Below are 24,939 nucleotides of genomic sequence, written 5' to 3' on the forward strand. Positions count from 1 at the left end.
TAAGAGGAGCTGATAAAGTGGACAGAGAGTGAAGAAACAAGTAGGTGGTCATAATGTTTTGCCTGTATATGTGAATAAATGCATAAATATCACCACGTTGAAAGTATATAAGCCAGAGGGTATACATTACAGTAGTTTTACGGCTGTGCACATGTGTGTGAATTTCATTCTTGTTCTTAATTGAGTTTAATCTTCATATTTGTTCTTTTAGACGTTGTCCATTTAATGTTCACTGGACATCAAAACACCGATTGGCCGATGAATATTCAGACCTTAACAGCGTCCAATCAGGAATTGTATTGGAGTTACTTATTTGATTGACGGGCGTCCGGACCAATGAGCATGCCGCAAAGCCCCGCAAGCAGCCAATCATTGGCGGAGGTGGGTGGGGCTGCGGGGCGGAGCCGGGGGATTTTTTTGGCAAGAAGTAAAAATGGCGCCCAGCTCGAAATCGGAGAAAGACGAGCAGAAACAAAAACAAAAACAGCAGCGAAAACAGAAAGAGCACGTCGTCAAAGTCCTCACACGGGGGAAGGTAACTCGGAGCGAACGAACGACCCGTCATTTATCAGCAAGCGCACTGTCTGGAAGCGGTTAGACCTCCGAAACGGTCCTCAGTGACAAAAGCTAACGAGAGCTAGCGACAACATTCAGCTCCCAGCCCGGCGGCTCCGCGCTGCCGGACCGCGAACGGCCCCGCACAGGCAGCGGTTCGGGGTGTTTGGGTGAAAATAGTCCGGTAGACGCTGAACAGTTGCATTTAACAGTGAAATCGCAGGTCGTGGAGGTGATGCGTTAGTGCTCCTGCTAGCGATTCAGAGGGACAGACTTGAAGGGCAAGTCCGCCGAATTTTCAGAGAAACTCTGCATAATTAAACGGTTGAGGTGTAAACAGAGCGGTTTGGTGTGAGGTGCTCTGTTCTAGAGAAACTCGCCGAGTCAGAACTGTTCACAGTGGTGGTGATGGGAACCAGACGTCTGAAGAGTTGAATGCCTCTAGAAGCTCCATCACAGAAAGACGTGAAGCTGCATGAAGTGGTTAGATGATAGATCTATCTAGTCGTGGCGGAGGGATACATGCCGGGCGTTGTGAGGCAAAATAGTCCTCAAAGAAAACATGTTTTCAGCGTAATCAGTGTTCTGCCATCATTACACGTATAAACCCAGAAGACACGTGTAGGTTCACTGGTGCTTTTGGACAGTAAATAAAGTGGCTGTGTTTGCATTGTAGACATTGTGGACCCCTGGTTCCCTTCAACACCACTGTGTAGAGACCGGTCAGTGGGTTTCGCTGCAGTGAACCATTTCACATAAACTCTGAATGGCTTGGTTTACGTCTCAAAGACTGAATTATTTAGAATTTTTGGAAAAATGAGTGGAGGTCCCCTTTAATGTCTTTAATTTTCTAAACTAAGCTGCCTTTATTTTGCCCACCTTTTCCACGGCGCACAAAGAGGCTCTTTTACATCGTTTTATACAGCAGCAACAGGCAAAACCTCTGTCATTAATAGTGTCGCTAAAAATGACCTGGACAAGGAGTGAGATTTGGCCACCATGAGCCTAAATGTGAGATTGCATTGATTAGCAAAAGCACGTTAACATAGTTAATAAAGTCACACGCAGTTTGATTTGAACTTTTAGATTTCAGTATCAATAAAAAAAAAGAAGAAGCATATTTTACTGAAGATTAATTTGCGGAGTTTCAACTGTGGCAGATAGAAATAGCTTTGGGATGTTATGCTGTAATTTCCCACTTCCTTCATTTCTTTGCATATTCAAACTCACTGTTTCTTCCTCCGCAGCTCTACGGCCAACTGTCTCAGCGACTTTTCCGGAAGCTTCCACCTCGCGTCTGTGTGCCGCTGAAGTCTATAGTCAGTGAGGAGTTCCTTAGAGCAGGGTGAGTGCTTGGAAATGTGTACGACCACAGTGCTGTCTGTACCCGCCGCCTTACACCTTTGCAGGGTTACAAACAAATAAGTAAATAATCCTTGGCCAGGATACATAAAGAAAGCAATATGTTAGCATGGAAAGGCTGCAGATATTTCAAAACTTTAGCGTAATTCAGTGTTTGAGATTTAAACAGTCATTCAGAGTGGTTTGATCTGAAAAGGCTTGTTGTATTTACATCTATGGCATTTGGCTCTTATCCAGAGCAACTTACAGTTTGATCATTTTACACATGATGGCAGATGGCGAAGGCAGTGTTGGGAGTCTTGCCCAAGGACTCTTATTGGTATAGTGTAGGGAGGTTACCCAGGCGGGGCTTGAACCCCAGTCTACAGCGTAGAAGGCAGAGGTGTTACACTTTACACTGCACCAACCGTATTTAAACACACCGCCTCAGATTTCTTTGCAGCCTTGCTGAATGGAACTAGGGGTCACAATGTCTACAACACAAATATAGCCAGTTTATTTACTATCCAAAACCTCCAGAGAGCCTACACGAGTCTTCTGAGTTTCTATATGTAATGTTGACTGTGGTAAAATAGAGGCAAATCCAAAACAAATACATTTTCTTTGGGACTGTTTTGCCCTGTATGTACCTCTCCACCATTAATGGGTTTTGAAAAATTAGTTTTTTGCCAAAAAACAACTTTTGTGTTGCAGATTGATTCCATTCACCATCTCTGTAAGCAGATCTGCAAGTGTCTCTATGTCTAAAGTCCCATTCGGACAGGATTAGTTTAGCGTGAGGAGGTGGGGTGATGTAATCATCACCGGCGCTTCTCAGTGATTGTAGTCCCGTCTGAACGCACCATGTCAGTCGCTTTTTACCAACTGCACTCTGCACATCCAGTGCGAGTTGGTCATAAACATTACAGATGCTCTGAGGTAAACCGGCATTACCCCACCTCCCCCATGGAAAACTAATCCTACCCGAAAAGGGCTTAATGCTAATATGTCTCTTCACAACAGCGTTTCACATCAACCACCTAATTTGTTATGCAGAAAGTGTGAACAGTTCTTTTTAAGCGTTTGTGGTTGGTTGTCCACTCTCCACGACAGGAACTGACTAGAGGACATGTACGACCAGGACCTGCTTACTGACCTCACCGTTTTGTGTCCCTGTTTCAGTCATATCTTCTTAGGCTTTACGAAGTGCGGGCGCTATGTTTTGTCCTACACCAGCGACTGTGGTGAGGATGATGATTTCTCCTTCTACACATACCACCTGTACTGGTGGGAGTTCAACCTGCACAGCCGCCTCAAACAGGTAATAATAGCTGATGGTCCCTAACAGGGACAGTGTGTCATTGACCTGTCCACCAGGTCAGTCTTTATTCTTCATTCGTAGATGATGTGACGAAACAGGCTAGTGTGATTCTTAATAAGCTATTAATACAAGTAGCATTCATATTACGTAAAAATGTTTTAATATCTAATATTTGATTTTTCGTGCATTGAGATAAACAGTTATTTGACAGCTCTCTGTCTGTTTCTCTGTCTTGCTCCTTTTCAGGTGCACCACGTACGTCTGTTTGCAGGCGAAGATATCTACAGTGAACTCTATCTGACTGTGTGCGAATGGCACAATGACCACTCTAAGATCGTCATCTTTGGCTTCAAGTGAGAACCTCTTAGATTCCCTGCTGGGTGCACTAAGCTAAATCAGTGCTTTCAAGTGTTGTAACTTTTTCTTGATGTCATGTAAACATGTTAACAATGTTTAGGCTCATAAACGGTAATAATTCAAGAGCTTTAAAACCGTGTGAATTATTACACATGTGCAGACCGCTGAGTGGGACCTCCACCCATCTGATTCTGAAAAGATACATAAATACAGCTCTCTGTTGTTTAATTTTAGAAATGTGGGTATATTACAAACACACTGGTTTCTCTGCTAATATTTTAATTGATTATTTCTCGTTGAATGTATGAATCAGTACACGCAGCAGCAGTTCAGCTTTGATGAACATGATGATGAGTGATGAGAATAACAGAGACATTTACATCACCATTGCCTCCATGCCTCCTGCCAAACCCTGCCAGCAGTGCTGCCCTGTACCTACTGCATCTACTATACGTACAGGTACTTATATGCTACACCTAGGGGTGGACATTTTTACAAAACGTGACGTGCACCATGATATTTAGTGTTTCCGTTAAAAAAAAAAAGAAGAAGAAAAAGAACTTGTAGTGTTATATATAAACACTATAGAAAACATATAGCAGCTGTGATTATTATTCAATGTTTCACAAAAAAAACTGCAATACATTTTGTTAAACAGAACTAATTATGCTCTCTGTAAAATGAAATATTTGTACTTTAAGCTTTTACTTTAGTTTTCATACTTTCAGCACTTTGGATATCCAAGATGTGCTCAGAACAGCATATTATGACAATCTTTCATAGTCACGATGAAATGCTGTCATATTGCCCACCTACATGCACATATGCACATTTTGATGTACTGGTGTGGTATTGAGATCTCTCTCTCTCTCTCTCTCTCTCTCTCTCTCTCTCTCTCTCTCTCTCTCTCTCTCTCTCTCTCTCGGTGTAGGAGGAGAGTGTCTGGAGCACGGTTATGTACTAAACGCACGTTATCAGGTGGTCTATCCATTCCCCACCTTCCAGCCAGCTCTGCAACTGAAGAAGGATCAGGTCATCCTTCTTAACACCAGCTACTCACTAGTGGCCTGTGCCATCTCCCTCTGCTCTGGTAAGGAGCTCTGTCTGTGTGTCTTTCTCTCTCCCTCCAGTTTTATGTCTGTATTTGTAATTGTTTATATCTGTGTAAAAAGAAAGCCTAAAAGAAACTGCAGAATGTCTGAAAGTAACCCAGGCGCTTGCTTATCTGGGGTTTCCTCTGAAATCATAGGGAGTTTGTTGCCTCTTTGCTGCAGAAACAGCCTCTTCTCCTTTGGGAAGGTTTTACACTGAATGTTGAAACATTTGTTCTGAGGTTTGATTCTGTTCAGGTGAAAGTGTTCGGTGAAACTTTGATTGATTGCATCTCTTCCAAAACGTCTTCCAAACACAGTTGAGCTTCATCTTCCCAGAGGTGTTGAGTGGAGCTTCATCAATCTAATTATCAATCTAATTATCCCAAAGGCAATTGCCTTCAGTTCAGTGGAGCTTCGTAAGAGCAGTTTCCAAAGCATTCCAGGGGCATTCAGAGGAGCTTTGTCACTCCAACTCAACCCAAGTTGAGCCTCAGCTCATCACAGAAGCTTTTGACCAAACTTCCTCACTCTCTCCATCCCACAGGAATTCATTGGAGCTTTATCTGAGAACTTATCCCCGAGGTGTTCATTGGGGCTTCATCACTGCATCCGTTAATAATCTGACTAATAGCTCAATCAGAATAGAATACGTCCATGTAAACGCCTCAGTCGGACTAGTCCAATTGAACCTATTTTGAATACAATAGAAGAATAATAACCATGTAAACGCCTCTATCTGATTACATTCCCTATCGGAATGCTTAAGCACGTTCTGATCACGTGTGTTGCAGCATAGTGAAAGTTACCGTTCGACATGGCGGAGCAGAAACTGGTCTGCAGAGGAGACAAAGTTTATGCTCTGATCTTTAAAAGACGGTGGTGAGAACATGACGTCTTCCTCTCCGCCGACTTGTGAAGTATCAGTGCAAGTACCACCAGGGAGGTTTCTCCCCTCTAGCTGATGTATGGATCGCATATGGTGACCCTAAGCTTGTCTGTTCTGCTGTCAGTGCTTTTTATTATAACACTTGTGTCAGCAAACCTTAAAGCAGCTAAAAGTGTTAATGAGAAGAAACATCTGGAAACCTTTGGACATATATTCTATATGAACATTCTCTTTCTCTCTCTCTCTCTCTCTCTCTCTCTCCTCTCACAGGAGGGAAGCAAGAGACGGATGGGCAGAATAATCAAATCTTGTACAGGAAGAGGGAAGCTCATTCTTCCTCCTCTCTTCATCCACCCAGTCCTTCATCTTCATCCTCATCTTCTTCCTCTCATGGGTCACCTGACCGCAGACAGACCAACCCCCACCCCACACCGCTGTCACCCAGCCGCTCTCAGGCTGCCGTGAGGGCGCGAGAGTTTGCAGCGGACATTTTCCGCCGAGCGCAGGCAGCTGGGACGGAGGGAGAGAGTGAGCGGTGCCGAAGAGAAAACGATGGAAAGGAGAAGGCAGAGTTGAAAGACCAAGGCTCACACAGGCCCTCTGGAGAAATAGAGCGAAGAACAAGAGAGAAAGGTAAAGAAAAAAGGATAAAACAGTAGGGTCAGGTAGTAAAATGATAGGTTACTGTTGCTGTGATTAAATTACGCCACAATACACTTTTACAAGTATATCTTGGGTGTCATCAGCAGAGCTGGTTCATGAAGAGCCTGGCCACTTCCTATTTCCCCCGTTATATCGAAAACAGGACTGCTAAACAGCAAAGGGTGTCCGCAAACAAAATCCTCAATGAATGGGGTGAATAGAGCTAAAAACGTACAGGGAGATTCACTTGAAAGAGGACCTGAATATTCTGCTGTAACTCCTGTTAGGATGAAGCAATCTGAACAGTAAAATATGCTACACACCTTGACGGATCAAGATTGATTGCATTTCATGTGATGCTGGAAGTGATCTCCGTTTTCTGCCAGACACACGAAGGTGCATGGTCTGTACCAAGAAAGGGGGGTGGGGGTTGAGCTCTGGTTCCATTGACTTACATTAAAAATTAAGCAGGTTTTTTCCTTCTCCTGTAAAGTTGCCATTTTAGAGATACAAGGTTTTGTTTTGACAGCAGCGACATCCTGAGGAGCACATTATTTCGCTCAGATTGCTTCGTCCTTGTGAGAGTTATTAAAGAATATTCAGGGCTTCTTTCAAGTGAATTTGCCTGTAATTTCTAATCATTCGCCCCCAGAGCTTTTCTTTAATTTTAGGAAGTAGAAAAAGCAAAGAGAACTTGCCTATGTATTTCCTATTTTTCTACAGCAAATGGGTTTTGGACAGGAGAAGGTGGGCATTGCTGCTAGTGAGTGCTGATTGGCTGGCAAGCAGAGCAGCTCATTGGCTGTTTGCTCTCCCTGACGTCATGAATATACATAAGGCTCCATTTTGACTGTGTTCTTTTAGATTAAAATGTTTAAGCATTTATAAACTATGGTTTTGCTCCGTCTTAGCTCATTAATTTTGGACTCGCCCTGGAGCGCCCTCTAGTGTTTGAGAAATCCGGAAGATGTTACAGAGCGGTAATTCTCCTCTCTACAAGTTCTCCGTCGTCAGTACTTCTCGACTACACTCACTATTTTGTTCTACAGCACCGAGGAGCTGTATTTAACCTTTAAAACGGGCTACTTTAAACCAATAATAGAGATCTTGAAAAGAGCATCAAGTGTACAGTAACTGTATAAACCACATACTAACAAGGAGCTGATTGGACATCTGTCCAGTCCACTATGACGCTACCAGTAGTTCTTCTTTTTCCTCCTGTTTCTTCTGAGTGAAAAGGGTCAGAAAAAATGCTGTCCGGGTAGCTTTTAGTCCCTGTAGTACATGCAGTGGAGTTGTGTCCTTAAGGTCCAGTTGTGTACCTTTTTAAATAAATTTACACTGCATTAATTTTCCCCGGAGAAATGGGAGCATGTTTTTTACAGTTATGTAACTAAGGACATTCCCCATAAAAGAACTGTTGTAGTGATGGCATTTGCACCCTGAATTTTTGAAAGTACATATATAAATGTATAATTAACCCTTTATGGTGTTTGTGTCTTTGGGACCCGTTTTCAGTGTTTACCAAAAGAAAAAATGATCTGATTTTTTTTATTACTTCAACCTCAAAGTCCTTGGCCTTTGCTCATTTTCTGTAAAGAACATATAAAATAACACATTTTCAGTGCCTTCACACTGTTCACTCCCCACATATTTATATTATACATGTGGCATTGGGTTGAACCCCGCAGGGAATAAAAGTGTGAAGGAGCTGTATCCATCACTCTGTTCTACTCCTATGGGAGGACAACATGGACAGGCTGCTGACTGGCTACAGCTGCTAAAAGTGAACCCTAGGCTGGCCACTTGTGATTATTTTTGCATAAATTGTTACCACTGAATAACAAACTGTATCTGGGCATTGTAATGTATCTTTGCCATATCGTCCACTCTCCCCAAACAGAGGATGATAAAGTGAGCCTTCCAGGGCCGTCCACTTCAGGTAGGACCCAGAGTACGTCATTGTCCCCGGAGCAGGAGGACGCTAACACGATCATGTCTCCAGCGTCCACTTCCTCTGCCTCCTCGTTGTCACCTCGAGCTTCATCATCACCATCCTCATCAGAGCCTGGATATGTGAACTACACACGGCTCAGATACCGACTCCAGCAGTCAGCGTCATCAGAGCAGGAGAACGGTAAGACACGCAACGGGTGTGAAAAGGCATCAGGTGAATTGATCGAATCCTGTGATTGCATGTTGGCAGTAGAATAAACTGCAAGTTCAGTTGTTTTCAGTGGAGCAGCAACGGAAAATGTTGCCAGCGATGACGTACTGCGGTGGTCAGTGAATCACTCTATGAGGAGTGAAGTTTTTGTGTTACCATGGCAGTGAAAAAACAGAAAGGTTTGTTTTTGTTTTTTTTTTAAAGGAGACGTGGACCCCGCGTCACACAGTGTAAAACAGTAAAAACAAACCAGTACTGAACTTCCTGCTGCCTTTTTCCACCTTAAATAAACAGCCAACACAGTAATCTTCTGTTTTCACTGTTGATGCTGTCACCATGGCAACATATCATTGGCTGCATGCTGCCGTTGGTGGTGTACCGCGATGAGGCACGGAACAAAGGTTTTTTCCCAATACACGAAAACCCAGCATGAGGGTGGCAGTTAAACTGCACCAATTTTGGCATGTCATAACAAAATATTGGGTCCATTTCCTAAATGATTCTTGTCTTTGTTTTTTTTTCAGAGGTGCATTTAAGGTGTTTATGCACCAAAAAACGGCCACCATCCAGTTTTCAGTGACAATTTTACAGCCTCTCTTTATTCCTTAGGATTAAACAGGCTGTTTTGTGTTTCTGTGCCTTTAAAGAGTGATGTATGTAAATGGTCTCTGTTCTAACTGGCTGCCCTGTATTGTGCCTCATTTAAAAAAAGCAGTCTGGTTTTCATGTCATCACAAAAATAACTAATTTAATTGGGCGTTTTTTTGCAGTGGCGTATCCACGTGTGGACCAGGAAGCAAACAGCACATTTTGGAAACATCAGTGTTGTTTACATACTTACAAAAGTGAAGAAAATTTCCATAATGTGGGCCCTTTAAAATAATATTTACTAAAATGTGCTCTCTCTCTCTCAGAAGAAGAGGATGATAAGGTTCAGCTGCCTTTCACCGTCTCGGACCTGAAGGGACGAAACCTGCAGCTGGTGACGGGACATTACGCCGGACAGGTGTGTTCCTATCAGGGCTGTGACTAACATTTATTTCTGTAATCGGTTATTCTGTCAACATCTGACTCAGTTGGTTCGCTCTGATTCAAAACCCGAGCTTCACAGTTGACTTGACGTCACGCTGCCAAACCAAAAATGTCATCAGGATTATTTATTTAAAAAAATGAAGGAAATGTGGTTTTGCATGATGTGGAATAATGTTCAAATGACATTTGATAAAGTATGCTTTCCTTTTTTTTAAAGCACTATAAAATGTTCTCAGGCTGCTTAGTATTAAAATGTAAAATGTGGTATGTTATTGTTGTAAAACTGCACTACTTTCAGCTGTTGTTATTTATCAGCTGATCACTGTTTCTTGGGAATTGGCACGAATCCTAAAAGCAGCTGCATGAACTGTTAAAATGGTGTCCTCTCTCTCTCTCTCTCTCTCTCTCTCTCTCTCGCTCTCGCTCTCGCTCTCGCTCTCTCTCTCGCTCTCTCTCTCGCTCTCTCTCGCTCTCGCTCTCTCTCTCTCTCTCGCTCTCTCAGTGTGTGTGCGTAGAGCAATTAACTCTGGATTTTGAGTATCTGATCAATGAGGTCATCAGGAACGATGCTGAGTGGGCCTCACAGTTCTGCTCTTTTAGCGACTATGATGTTGTCATCCTAGAGGTATGTGTCTCTAAAGCTTGGCTGATTTAATGATACCATCGTTGTAACGTCCAAAAACCCAAGCTTCGTCTTATATAACAAAATCTTATATAGTGTGCGTGCGTGCGTGTGCGTGCGTGTCCGTGTGTGTCCGTGCGTGTGCGTGCGTGTCCGTGCGTGTGTGTGCGTGTGTGTGTTTATTTAAGACTTTGTACATCACAATGATAATGGATCTCAAAATGATTATACATTTTCTTCAGATTGGTGCTCAGGCAGGTTCAGAGAAAGACCAAAGAAATACAGAAAACTCGGATAAAAACACTGAGATAATTGCACACATATGCTTAACGGTGCAGAAGAGGCTGCTTAATGCTTCACAATCGTGTCGCAGAGTAATATTGATGTTTATGTTTACCTATGATGATGGTTAACAGAGCAATACTGATTAGCAGTCCACAGTTCTACATAATAACTAAATAAACAGTTGGGACGCAGCAATCATTTATCTTCGAGGCTTATTCCAATTTTGTTACAGCCAAAAACGATAGCTGATTTTTTTTTTTTTTTTTTTTTTTCTTTTTCTTTTTTTTGGCCATTACTTTTTATTAGGCTTTTTGATCTAAAGCTCTCACCTTTTCAACTTTCAACTTTTTTATTAGCCAAACATGGCAGATATGTGTTACAATGTTATGACATCAGTGATGTGAGGCAGGTAAGTGCACTTGTGCTTGTTTGAGTGCTGCTGCTATACCTGAACCAAAACGTCAGAGCATAATTTATACATGACTTGGAAATGTATGCATGAATAAATATGCGACATTACACACTGCAATTTATTCATGTCATTTAAACAGCCAGCTGATTTAAAAATGGAAAAGATGTGAAAGTTTGGCCCAATTAAAGAGCAAATAATGTTGATTCCAATCTTGGCTGATTCTGATTGTGCATCACTAACACATAATTAAAAATAAGTTGTTTTAGCATAAAGTACCAGCATAGGCCTGTTAACTTTGATGAACTTGTGTTGTCAGATGTTTGGAAATCATCGTAAATTTTGTAAAGCATGCACACTGATGAATGAGGGGTGTGAGTGTGAGATGGAAAGAATAAACAAACACACACTCAGCACCATTGCAATAGAAATGTTTTCACTGCATGGATGTTGGGTTGGTTTAGGTAGTTAGGATAGCATTTTTAAAATATAACACTACAGGTATGCTTAAAAATATGTACACCAATCAGGCTTAACGTTGTGACCACCTCCTTGTTTCTACGCTCATTGTCCATTTTATCAACCCCACTTGCTGTATAGCTGGTCTTTGTAGTTCTACAGTTACAGACTGTAGTCCATCTGTTTCTCTGATACTCTGTTACCCTGTTCTTCAGTGGTCAGGACCCCCATGGACCCTCACAGAGCAGGTACTATTTGGGTGGTGGATCATTCTCAGCACTGCAGGAATACTGACGTGGTGGTGGTGTGTTAGTGTGTGTTGTGCTGGTGTGAGTGGATCAGACACAGCAGTGCTGCTGGAGTTTTTAAACACTGTGTCCTCTCACTGTCCACTCTATTAGACACTCTTAGATTGTCGGTCCACCTTGCAGATGTAAAGTCAGAGACGACAGCTCATCTGCTGCTGCACGGTTTGTATTGGTCATCCTCTAGTCCTTCATCAGTGGTCACAGGACGCTGCCCACAGGATTCTGATGGCTGGATATTTTGGGTTGGTGGACTGTTCTCAGTCCAGCAGCGACACTGAGGTGTTTAAAAACTAAGTAAGTGGAGCTGATAAAATGGACAGTGAGCGTAGAAACAAGGAGGTGGTCATAATGTTAGGCCTGATTGGTGTGTTACCATGTGCATGTGTACACCTGATGCCGGTGTCTGTGCTTATGTTGTTATATCTTCTGTCTCCATGTAGAATTTAAATATAGTTTCCTGGACTGCCTCAGTGCCACGCTGTTCTGACTGACATTCCAGTGCATTTGCATATTTTGTTTTAAGTGTATTGCCATGGCAACTGCTCACTTGCCGTGTTAAGATTTGTTTCTATGACGACAGGTTTGCCCGGAGACGAATATAGTGGTGATAAACATTGGTCTTCTGCTGCTGGCCTTCTCCAACTGTGAGGAGGAACACAGCAGGTATGCGCATATACACTGTAGACACACACCGAGTGAAGGACACACAATGTGAGAGATGTGAAGCCCCGTAACTGCCCTGTTGGTCTGCCATGTCCAGCTGGCCTAGTCAGTCACGGCATGTTTACTATCTATTCCCTTCCATTACCTGTTATTCACAGATCTTTGCTGAGAAGTTTATATTGACGTTGTTAAAGCTGATATTTAGAGTAGGGATGTACCGAATATGGCACTTTCTGTTTTGATCCAAAGAAAAGTGTCAAATCTAAGACGACAGATTCTGTGTCACATATGAGGAAAAAGATCAGATTTGGGCCACTTCTACCTGCATTTTGAACAGTTCAACCCTCTGCCACGAATAAAACTGCAAGCCAAGTGATTGAAGTACGAATGAGAGTCTGAGAGAGAACAACGAGTTGGTGCTGAAAAAATCTATTTTTAGTCGTCGTTTATTTACCAATGAGGACTAAAATGTTGATTCATGAATTTTGTATCATTTTTTTTTTTAATGTAATTGATGTTTTCACTGAATGTTTGTGAATTTGTATGTTTGCAGGCCTAAATCGTATCATTCCAGTCTGCAGGTCAGCTGGGATCTGAATACAGGGGCCTGCTGTACCGTGGGCGTTGGTGACCTCATAGAGGTCAAAGGTCAAACAAGGTGAGCTGTTCTGAAGTTAGAAAGGATTTCCATTAATTACACAAATCGTACTTATTCAAATTATTATTATTATTATTATTATTATTATTATTACACCAGTAGCCCAGGCAGTGCTAAAGTAACTAGAGGTAGGAATCTCTACGCAACTCACAGCTCTGTGTCAATTCGGGGCGCCAAACTGTGACTGAGTTTTCTTAATACCATTATGAGAGACACATATATACATTTCAGCATGATTTAATGAAAATCAAATATAAAATAACACTAACACATTTTTTGAAAACTACTTCTCCGCTCATTGTTGCTGCAAACGTACATTTGTGGCCTATGTGTGTGTATATGTAATGTGTGTGTGTGTGTGTGTGTGTGTGTGTGTGTGTGTGCGTGTGTTTGTGTATGTATATATATATGTGTGTGTGTGTGTGTGTGTTTATACATACACACACACATACATATACATTTTTTGCTTTGTATTTAAAGTTGACTCAGTCTGAATATTACTGAAGTAGCCTTTTGGCCAGTTCGTTTTGGAGTTTACAGTTGTGTGTCTCTCTCTCAGCGGGAGTGTGTGGAGTTCTTACAGAAAATCATGTGTAAACACAGTTATGAGGTGGCTCGTTCCTGAGAGTAGCTCTCGCTACATCAACCGCATGACCAATGAAGCCCTGCACAAAGGTGTGTGTCACCCATACTGTATATGTAACATTACTTGTAGTGATATTTATGGGGGGTTTCTCGCTGCATTTCTGTATAACCTTGAAGAAAAATATGTTTGAATAACCAAAGCAAGAACTTATTGGCCACTATATCAGAAACCCCTCCCTTGTAGCTCCAGCTTGTGGGTGTGTAGAGACCACAGAGCTCCTCCTGCTTGGATATTTTTGGGTGGTGGTCCACTCAACTTGGCAGTGACACTGATGTGTGTAAAAGTGGTGAAGCTGAAGTCAGCTTCTGTAATTTTCCTGTTCTGCCTTAAATGGTGCAGCAGTTACATTCTCACCATTTATGGTGGAATGGGAAAATTTGACTCAGAAGCTGGGGGATGAGAAGCGATTTTAGCCTCGTAAAAAGTCAACCATTGAGAGATATTTTAAAGGAAACTATTCCACTTTTGTGGAAAAGTTTCCTGCTGGAGATGTGAGAAAAGCAGCTATAGCTGAGCTAAAACTTAAAGCAGAACAAAGTAAGTGCGTTTTCATTTTATACACTTTTTTTTAACCCTAAACTATAACATTATCGCATACTAAGACATATTTACAGCCAAGATGCTGAAATGGACATAAAATGCTGTTAGATTTTTGTTGAAAGGACAAAAATGGCTCTTCTTAACATGCAGGTTGGCAGCTAGTGGGGTAGGGGTTTAGATAAAATGGCCAGTAAACGAACAAAGTAGAAGGTCTGGATTAACACTGTGCTTCGTACTTTATTTTGTAGGCACTTCTCTTCAAGTACTTGCTGACAGCGATAGAGGCACATGGATCGTCCTCTGAGAAAACTCCTAGAATGACACAGTAACAAACAGGGAGAGCAGTTTTGGGGGGGGAGAAGTCCATAAAACTCCCACAAGTTTTCAGTCCTGCTTTTGAGGGGACCCCCCTTGTCCATGGTTTTGTTCAACCTTATTCCAGATCTAGGTAATACAGGACTGTAGAACCTTTTTCTTTTGACAAACTCAAGTGTGAAAGCTACGTAGAGATTGAGGGGACTGGAGACCGAAGTCCAGTGAACTGTAATTGTTGCTGCTACACAATGGAAGCTGCACTAGAACGTACAGACAGTCATACCAACCCGTGCTGCCCGTCTGTTATCACAGCTGGAATGAACAAAGTGTCTAAAGTTCTTTTATATACATTTTTAGTTGTATTTTGTATTATTTTTTTAGTGTGTCCTATTTGTGTGCATGTTCAGCTCATAAGTTTTTCATTCACCTAACTTAATGGGACTGTTTACCATCAGTATAAATCAGGGACCTATAAGTCAGTCTTGTTAGCTTGCTTACCAGACCTCCAGCTACCTTTCTGTAGATTTGAATCCTAAATTCAGATGTAATACAACTTGATGTAGATTATTGAAGTCTTCTGGATTGTTTGGTTGGTTCTTTTGAGTTAACTTTAGCTTGAACCAATTGACGGTGACCATTGATTCAAACAGGTCTCCAGCTGATTAGCCAAAACCTGGCTTTATAATGGCTAAATAACTACAGCGTAAGTGGTGAAATTGGCTTCAGATGACCTCATTTTGAGTTTTGGTCATTCCCAAGTGTCCATTTAAACTTCCAAAAAATAGATCCTAACAACCACCAGTTAGAATGATGTCAGGGCTGATTAGTGACTTTTCACTTTCATTAATTTCTAGCAACATTAGCAGCAGCTTTTTAATGGATCTAACGTCTTTAGAGCATCAGTTCTACTACGTTTGCGTGAGTCAGATGGTTTTTTTTTTTTTTTTTTTTTTTTTGTTAATTCATTATTTACTGGTTTTTTCACCACCATCCATAACATTGTCTGAACCCTTGACCAGATCGCTGAGAGATATTATGATCTGTAAGCATGTTTGAACAGTAAGTCCTGGAGACTGCAGAAGGTATTTGGCCTGTGTTTTGGTCACTGGAAGCTTCATCATGGGTGATTTTCCCCAAGCAGAAAATTCAGGTCCAGAATTCACATTGTTCAGTAGAACAGCAGATTTTCTACACCCTCTGTCCACTTTATCAGCTCCACTTACTGTGTAGCTGCACTTTGTAGTTCTACAGTTACAGACTGTAGTCCATCTGTTTCTCTGATACTCTGTTACCCCCTTTTACCCTGTTCTTCAGTGGTCAGGACCCCCATATGGGTGGTGGATCATTCACAGCACTGCAGTAACACTGACGTGGTGGTTTGTTAGTGTGTGGTGCTGGTATGAGTGGATCAGACACAGCAGTGCTGCTGGAGTTTTTAAACACTGTGTCCACTCACTGTCCACTCTATTAGACACTCCTACCTTGTCGGTCCACCTTGTGGATGTAAAGTCAGAGACGATCTGCTGCTGCAGTTTGTGTTGGTCATCCTCTAGTCCTTCATCAGTGGTCACAGGACGCTGTTAGCTGCATATGTTTGGTTGGTGGACTGTTCTCAGTCCAGCAGTGACACTGAAGTGTTTAAAAACTCCAGCAGCACTGCTGTGTCTGATCCACTCAGACCAGCGCAACACACACTAACACACCACCACCACATCTGTGTTACTGCATGATCCACCACCCAAATAGTACCTGCTCTGTGAGGGTCCATGGGGGTCCTGACCACTGAAGAACAGGGTAACAGAGTATCAGAGAAACAGATGGACTACAGTCTGTAACTGTAGAACTACAGAGTGCAGCTATACAGTAAGTGGAGCTGATAAAATGGACAATGAGGGCAGAAACAAGGAGGTGTTCCTAATAAATTGCTCGGTTGCTGCCACCCAAGAGGGCATCTGCACAAACTTGTGAAGTGTTTGTTTCTCAGAGTCTGGAACTTTGGATTAAATGTGAAAACTCTGTTCAGGATGTTTGTCGTCTACACGGACTGAGCTCCAAAGCCAGATTGCGTAGTTTTTGGTGTCTTTTTAAAGTACTGCTAAAGGCAAACAAACACAATAACATCAGTACTTGATATCGTCTTATTTGAATTTCTTTTTATATAAATAAATAATTCCAAATGTTTTGCGCTTCCTGCATGATTATAATCACAAAACACAGCGAATCACTGTGAAACACTGAGACAGAAGAACCCAAATAACCCGGAATCAGCCAGAAATGAACCCAACACCATTCGCCAAACGTGTCTGATCTTCAGAGTCTGACCGAATCAGACTGAGCCGTAAAACTGACCCAATAAAAACCCGAAAAGCTGCTCGGTGGTGATGACAGTTTGGGAATTTAGTGTAAGCAGCTGGAGAACGAACTGCCGGCTGAGCAGCGAGTGGGCGGAGCTCGTTACTGTGACGTAGTAACGGACTGCTTGTTAAGGAGCTATAATTAGGAGGAAGGAACTGAACATTAAAACATTAAACGCCGCGTTCATGGCCAGTTTATTCATTTCTTACTTTAATTATTTAACTGTTGTATACAAGCAATAGCACACTCGACATTGTGTGTTATCGCTTTAACATCACAGCTGTGATTTCTCGGCACGAGCTGAAGGCGGCACCACACTCCCTCTTGTGCTCTATTGCTTAAATGTAAACTTAGTTTTTAGAAGCTCAGGTTAGGGTGACAGAGGGGCTGTGATGGTCATTAAAAGTCGATGCAAAGCCCAATTCAGGTTACGCAGCTCTGCTATTTGAACCAGACGTTTTCTAACATAAATGTACGAAACTACACACATCAGAATAAATATCTGTTTTCAAATGTATTTTTGACCACAAAGCAGAATTGGCATGATAAAACCGAAGTGTATTTTATTCATCTGACATCTGGAGTATGATTTCTGACAAGTCTGTGAATAAACTGTCCCGAACTTACTGAACACAGATGTTCGCTTTGGTGGGCTTAGTTGTAGCACCTTGTTAAAGCTAAGCTCATGATGTGGAGGCTGCACTTCAGCCTGCCTAGCTCACACTGTGAGGTGTGCAACCAGAGGGCGGTTAAAGGTACAGTGTGTGAGGTTGTAGTGGCATCTAGATGGTGATAGTGCAGATTGCAACCAACAGAGTCCACCTTCGTCACCCCTCCCTTTCCAAGCATGTATTATATAGTGGCTGTCAGGTTTCCGCTTTTTTGGTGATGAAGTTTCTTCCTCGTTTGCTTTTTCTTGTGCTAAATAACAAGTATGGTCCTCCATTCGTCAACATTTGGGTTCTCAAACCTCTCACAACACAATTTGGGTGGCCAGCAGCAGCAGCAGGCATTGATTCTTCTTTCTCCATCGTCCAACTGTTTCTATACTGCCACCAGATTAAACTGCTGCTTTTTAAAACTCGAAAGGCGCTCTCTAGAGCCACTGTTTGATCTGTCTGTTCTGGGCTGCTGTACAAACACGATGGCTCTTTTGAAAGACTCCCTCCCAGGAGCCACGTTTATATGCAGCCTAATAATCCATTAATAATAATCTGGCTAATGCCTCAATCGGAATAGAATATGTCCATGTAAAAGCCTCAAACGGAGTAGACTAGTCCGATTGACGCCATTTAGAATACACTTTCTGTCTGATTGATCAAGGTGGGGAATCCTGTAAATCATCTGTTAAATAAAGAACAATACCATGCAAGTGCCTGTATCCGATTAGATTCCCCGTCGGAAAGTTTAAGTACGTTCTGATCTTGTTTTGTCTTTTTACTGAACCCTTGGCTGCTTCTATCAGACAGTGCAATAAAATCTCAGGTATAGAGTCAAAGTCATACCGCCATAAAATCAGCCTATATGCAGACGATGTTTTACTATATATTACTAACCCCTCACTGTCCCTTCCGTCAGTTCATGATCTGATAAATAAGTACAGCAGGGTGTCTGGCTTTTCCATTAATTTGGTCCAAATCTGAGTTTCTGCCGCTAAGTAAATTCAACTGGGATGACGAGGTCTATGATATATCGTCTGAAAGTATCGTCTGATATATCGTATGAAAATCTACAAAGGTGGAATAAACTACCATTAACTCTAATTGGCCGAATATCAGCAGTTAAAATGAATATCCTTCCTAAAATCAGTGATCTGTTCTCTATGACCCCTGTTACCCCACCATCAGGCTGGTTCTCCTTTCTTGACAATGCAATTACTAAGTTCTATTGGAAGCACCAAAAGACTCGAATCAAGTTAGCTACCCTCCAGAAACCGAAACATCTTGGAGGACTTGGAGCCCCAAATTTCTACCACTACTTTCTATCACATCAATTGCTTTACACATTGGACAAGTAGCTCAAACCAACCCAAGATATTGAGGAAAGTTTAATTCAAGAACTGGACATTAACAATATTCCATTCATAGACAAAACTATAAAAAAATTAAATAAATAATGTATAAATACAGTAAAATAAGCACCACCCTGAACGCGTGGTGGAATTCAAACAAAATTCTTACAGCCACTCTCCCTCCGGTCATACTCCTCTACGGAATAATCCCGTTTTTAATGAATAACAAACCTGTTATATTCTCATCCTGGAAACAGAGAGGAATAACCAGCCTGGCACAGCTGTTCTCTGATGGCTTGCTCATGGCCTTTGATGACATCAAAGAAAAATACAGTACAGTATACCAGATAGTTGTCACATTCAGTTCATTAGATCCTTTATATTCATATCACTTACCATTGCCAAAAAAGTTATACTGCTGAACTGGAAGGACAGAAACAAAATTTCAATAAAGCTTTGGCTTGACCTCCTCACGGATCACTGCAACCTGGAGAGACTTACAGCAAATTTCAAAAATAACACAAAATCTTTCGAGGAAACCTGGTCACAATTTTTACAATATAGTCATAGCTGATTTCTCTCTCCACACTCACGAGGAAAGGGTTAAAACCCCTACACAGGATTTGACAACTATCCATGTTATGATTACATATTAAATAAATAAATAAATAAAAGAGAGAGAAAGGGGGCGTTACTGCTTTGTTTATTGTTTTGTTAAGTGTTTGCGTTTGTCTGTCCTGTATTTCCAGTTTGTCCATTGTTAAGTGTTATCATTCTTATTATTATTACTATTATTGTTATTTCATCCTTTCTCTTTACTTCTTCTTTTTTGTCTGTTATTTTTGTTTTTTGTTTTACTCAAAGCAGGGGGTGGGTGAGGGTGTGGGGGGTGGGGTTTGGAGGGGTATTGGGTGGTAGTGGTGCCACATCACCTTATATCTGTATGATCATTAATAAACGATGAGTTGTGACATTAATAACGAAGTGGAAAGGGAGGTGGTGTGGTCATGGGATGTTGGCCCGGGAATAAAAGAGAAATAAATAGGTACGTTCTGATCACGCGCGTCGCGTCATAGTGAAAGTTCATACGTGGCAGAGCAGAAAGTGGCCGTTTATGCTCTGATCTTTAAACGACGGTGTTTGAAGGGTTCTCGAGTGGCATAATCGCGTTGGCCGAGTCATCAGGAGATGTGGTGATGCTACAGCTGTCCGTACCCAGGAGTCCAAGAGAGCACAATTGGCCTCGCTGTCTCTGGGTGGGTAGGATGGTCCCCCTTCTACCCCCCATCACTCTACGCGATACTAGTCAGCGCTATCGTCTGTTAGCTGACGTAACAGATCTGGTGGTTGGCTCTTTCCTCCGAGCGCGTTCATCTGTCCAGTAACGTTGCGTGAGCGGCAGTTTGAAAAGAAGAAGTGTTTGGTTTCACAGGACTCGGAGGAAGCCTGTGCTGCCTTCAACCTCCTAACATTGATAGCATCGTGTGATTGGGGGAGTCCTAACTAGTGGGTGGAATTGGAGATGACTAAATTGGGGAGAAAATCGGGTTAAAAAAAATTATTTTAAAAAATGACAGTGGTGGGATGGATGTCCTGCATATGTGTCTCAGAACACGTCTTCCTCTCTGTCTTCTTTAATAAGGACATGTGAAGGACGTTTTCCTGAGTCTGACATCATTTCACAGCAGTTAAAAAACACAAGCACTGCTCACTGCTGCTCATCTCACTCTGACTGGACTCACGTGATGCTTGTTGTCATGGTGACGTCTAAACTAAGTGGTTCTCTACGCATGCATGTCATTTTGGATCTGAGTACTTGTAGCGTGAACGTAAACAGAGATTTTCCACCCGATTGTTAAGTAGAGTGAGCAAATAAACACCATCTATAATCAGGAATGTCAGACTGGCAAATATCTTTGCATGTAAACGCAGCCAGTGTTGATATGAAGGGAAATGAAAACATGGTTTTATATACTATACTCCATTTCTGCTAATAGATCCCCCTAAATCTTACACACTGCACCTAAACACACAGTTCAGTAACCAGAAATGCTTAAGATGAAAAAAAAGTTACTTTTATGGTGCAATAACAGTCTTCAGGGTGAACCCGTTATGGAAATACAAGACAGGGGTTTCACTTAAACCCGTTTAACTAGCTTTTAAAAAGGATGTTAGTTTTTACCTCATGTTATTGTGCCCCACTCTCCCCTACATCGTATTACCTATTTCTGAGACGTGTTTAACTGTTAACTGCTCTTTCCAGACAAATAGACGGTCATTTTATACCCCTATAATAAAAGAAGCTGAACTTTTTTTTTTTCCTACTGAAAGTTGACCCATTTTTCCACAATTCTGGGCTATACACTATAAACAGACGGCATCTTTTCAGTGATCTGCTCTGTAATTTTTATAAAATAACACAGAGTGTCTGAGATTTTTGGCTTTTAGCAGTAAATTGTAAACATATAGCATTATGTGTAGATCATAAAACACATTTTCTGTTCATTTGAAGGGAACTTTTACTTTTTCATTTATTTCATGCTGTTACTGAATAATTTCCACTATCATTTGCTCATTTAAATTCAGATGGACAAACCAAAATATACCCTGTAGAATAAGAGGTTAAGCCAGGATATACTTAGAAATGGGAAACATTCAACTAAAATTGACTGACACAGCCTGTTGAAGAAAAGAGACACAAAGGTCAACGTTTTTCCCCCTTTAATTACAATCTGTTATACAATAATACCTAAATACCGATTTCTCCCACATTGAAACCTACGGATACACTCCAAATAAGGCTGTACTGGTATAAACAATATATCATTAAAATGATGTATTTCTAACAGAGTTACTGTCGAGAGAAGTGACACGATTCAGGTTAACCCTTATAGGACATCAGTCACAAAGTTATTTATAAATACAACCAGAACAGCAAAAAGCAGAACGTTCTAAAGGTGTACATTAATCCAACCCAGCACTCTTGATTGGCCACATGACTAAAATCACTGACCAATCAGAAATAAGCCACAAGAGAATAGCTGCTAAACGGCTATTAGAGCTGCCATTAGAAACAGGTTTGCAGGAGAAAGGCCGTACGAGGACTATGATAAAGGTACGTATCTGCTGGCTAGTCTTGATCACGAGAGCTGGAATTAAATGTTTGGTTGTTCAGTGTTTTGCAGGATCATCAAGGGTGCGTCTGACTGTGTATGTGTGGAAATGGCTCAAACTGTCTTTTTGACAGAGGATTCAACCGATTAGCTCAACATTTCTGCATAATTAAAGGGCTCGGAGGAAACCAGTCAGAATGGTTCACAGTGGTGGTGATAGGAACCGGGCGTCTGAAGAGTTTAACGACTCTCAAAGCTCCATCACAGCAAGTTATTACATGAAATGGTTATGAGTGCACTGCCCGATGCCTGAGACACTGTTTTCTAATAGATTCCCTGGTTCCCATCAGCACCACTGTAAAGACATGGGAGTCTGTTAGTTTCTCTACGATTAAATATCACACCAAACCACTCTGAATGACTTTGTTTACGTCTGGACAAGGGCATTATGCAGAAATAATAAGAAAAAAAAGAAGTAAAAATCAGTGGAAGTCCCCTTTAACTGCAGCCTATCGGGTGTCAGTGTGTTTGAGAAAGTGAAAGTGCATCATGCTCATGAAGAATGGATGCTTTATGGGTTTTTTTTCTGCAGAAAACATAAAATACATGGATAAATGAGCAGAGTAAAAAGACAGATGGTTTAAAGTGTGAATCCTGGGACCGTTCTATTACTACTGCATAGCTTATGTTTGGTCTAAAGTCACTAGCATCCTTGTTTTGTATGCCAAAGCACAAATAAGCACCATAAAAAGTGTACGTCCTCATTTATTCACACATTTAATGATCCCTCCATTCAGAGGTTTTTCTCCAAAGGCACAAATCAATGCAACCAAGCTATACACTGAGCATAAAGCGTTAATCTCTCTTCTGGCAAAATAATGCAAAGAAGAAGAAAAAAAAAACGTAAAGCAAATGCTTTGCTATTATACACAAATGTTTTGTCTTATTTTGGGAGTTTTTTGGCTTTATAAAGAGTGGAGCAATGCGGTGTTGCTAAGCAACAGGTTGTTTTTTCTTTATCAAAGAGCTCAAATGAAAAAGAAAGAGAACGAAGCACGAACGAAACTGTTTACGCTGCTATGTACACAGTCTGAACACCTTTATACTTGTTTCTTCGTATTTCATACTAAAATGATTAGCCTCCACATGTGACTGGGTTTGTGGGAGGATGGTTGCCATGGCAGCCTAAGAAGCAAGAAGTTCTTCATTAGTCAAATCCCAAATCTCTAAAGCAGCGTCTTCTCTCAGATTACAGTGCTAGAAAGTTGCTCCCCCACTTTAAAGCTACGCATTCCAACAGTTCACCAAATACAGTGGGGTCCACAAGTCTGAGACCACTCTACTGTTTAGTTTTCTAATTGAACAGTGTTCAAATGATATTTTACAAGCGCAACACTTTGAACAGAGTTTCAACGTTTAGAACCACGTTTTCCTCTCCTTTTTGAAAATGACAGTCTGTTATTGTATGTAAACATTGCTAAAGTTTCAAAAGTGCAAAAAGAGCTCATTGTTTCTGTGATGTCACAAAACCCAACACATGAGCCGTGTCCCAATTTAGGGGCTGCGTCCTTCAGAGGCTGCATTTGAAGGACAATTGTTTCACAGCGGTGCGACTAGGCTATCAAAGGCTCCTTCATACGCGGTCGAGAAATATGTTCTTCTTTTCCATGGCAACCAACCACAGCGGTGCTGTGACGCAAACAGAAGATCCGCTGTAGAGCAGACCATCTCGTTACAGTTCAGCCTTCGTGTCTTCACAGCCTTCAAAGGACACACCTTCATAGACCACGTCCTTCGAAGGACGCACCTTCGTAGACCACATCCTTTGAAGGACAAGCCTTTGTAGCCCACTTCCTTCAAAGGACACACCTTCGTAAACCACATCCTTTAAAGGACACACTTTCGTAGACCACGTCCTTCGAAGGACACGCATTCGTAGACCACATCCTTCGAAGGACACGCATTTGTAGACCACATCCTTTGAAGGACACACCTTTGTAGACCACATCCTTCGAAGGACACACATTCGTAGATCACGTCCCTCGACAGACACACCGTAGGATGCAGCCCCTGAATTAGGACACACCCATTTACATATATCTGCCTATTCATCCTACAGCAGTTTAGCCTCAGCCACTCACGCTAAAGTTAAAGGGGAAAAAGCCCGGACTACTTTTTGAATGTGTCACAGTACGGGGGATCCAATCAGAACAGAGATAATTTAAGAGATCATTTACATAGAGATAATTTATCAGTCTTGAGGGGAGAATTAACTAAAACAGCCAGTTTACTTCTACGGGATTAAGAGAAGCTGAAAATGGTCATGTGGAAACGAAAAATCCCACAAAAGTTAAAACTGGGCCTCAGGGAAAAATATAAAATGCAAAAAAATGCAGGAGACCGCCGTTAGAAATCTGCACAGGGTCTATGGGGTCCAAGGAAAAATGCACAATCTGCTTTCTACTTGTCGTAACTTTATTTAAAATTTCAAAAACTTTTTCTTTTTTACTTCCAGCTCAAATGAAAGAAAATTCGATGTGGTCTCAGAAATCTGGGCTCCACCGTATTTCACACTACATGATTTTCCGTGATGTTGTAGACTTGCTCATTCGTGCCCTGCGCGTTTTTTTGAATGGATGTTTTTGGGGTGAACAAAGTAAAAAACTGAGTTTTGAGCTACAGTTTCTCTTTAGGTTGAACAGAATTTTGTAAACACTCATGCAACCCAGCAACAGTAACTATGAAAGAAGGCTTGTGTGGGCGGAGCGTCAATAAGGCTAAACTAATAGTCTATATTTTAAAAAATGGCACAAAAGTTTCGGGTAGTTTTTTTAAAATCGCTACACTGAAAGATTCACTCCTTTCCGTTTCCAAACATTTGCAAGCAAATGGTTGAGATGCTAAACACAGCGGCACTCTGACCATAATATTCTGACTATAATATACACCTGTGTATTCATTTGTCTAATATGTGCTGTTCTGCTGCACAACAAACCAATAAGTCCTATTATAAAGTACTATTAAGATGAACGTAGGGGAAGCAAAATTATACACAAATTTGTGCTGCTGAACAGATAAGAACAGTCAGACTTCACATGATGAATTTAAAGGAATCAATTCACTGAAAATAATCTGATCTCACTAAAAAGTCTGACCCAAA

The 24,939-nt window shown here is 41.5% G+C and overlaps 1 protein-coding gene across 2 annotated transcripts; it reads left to right on the forward strand.

The window, feature by feature from the left end:
* The first annotated feature begins 415 nt into the window (after positions 1 to 415).
* Positions 416 to 15,613, forward strand: dcaf15 (DDB1 and CUL4 associated factor 15). 2 transcript variants are annotated; one of them, XM_017723928.2, is made up of 14 exons: positions 416 to 535; positions 1,803 to 1,900; positions 3,079 to 3,217; positions 3,464 to 3,570; positions 3,888 to 4,033; positions 4,506 to 4,664; positions 5,825 to 6,187; positions 8,100 to 8,333; positions 9,278 to 9,369; positions 9,898 to 10,020; positions 12,059 to 12,141; positions 12,695 to 12,799; positions 13,359 to 13,474; positions 14,234 to 15,613. In XM_017723928.2, the coding sequence occupies exons 1-14, from the start codon at positions 434 to 436 to the stop codon at positions 14,287 to 14,289; spliced, it is 1,923 nt and encodes a 640-aa protein (XP_017579417.1). In that variant the 5' UTR covers positions 416 to 433; the 3' UTR covers positions 14,290 to 15,613. The 2 variants fall into 2 exon arrangements, with proteins under 2 accessions (XP_017579417.1, XP_017579418.1); XM_017723929.2 differs by having other exon boundaries at positions 9,281 to 9,369.
* The last annotated feature ends 9,326 nt before the right edge of the window (positions 15,614 to 24,939 follow it).

Source organism: Pygocentrus nattereri, chromosome 12 (assembly GCF_015220715.1).
Source record: "Pygocentrus nattereri isolate fPygNat1 chromosome 12, fPygNat1.pri, whole genome shotgun sequence".
NCBI classification, from domain to species: Eukaryota; Metazoa; Chordata; class Actinopteri; order Characiformes; family Serrasalmidae; genus Pygocentrus; species Pygocentrus nattereri.

Coding starts and splice junctions, on each gene's coding strand:
- dcaf15 (XM_017723928.2), top strand. CDS start 434: ATGGCGCCCAGCTCGAAATCGGAGAAAGACGAGCAGAAACAAAAACAA. Junction 3,571..3,887: donor ATCGTCATCTTTGGCTTCAA/GTGAGAACCTCT, acceptor TGTATGAATCAG/TACACGCAGCAGCAGTTCAG. Junction 6,188..8,099: donor GCGAAGAACAAGAGAGAAAG/GTAAAGAAAAAA, acceptor CTCCCCAAACAG/AGGATGATAAAGTGAGCCTT.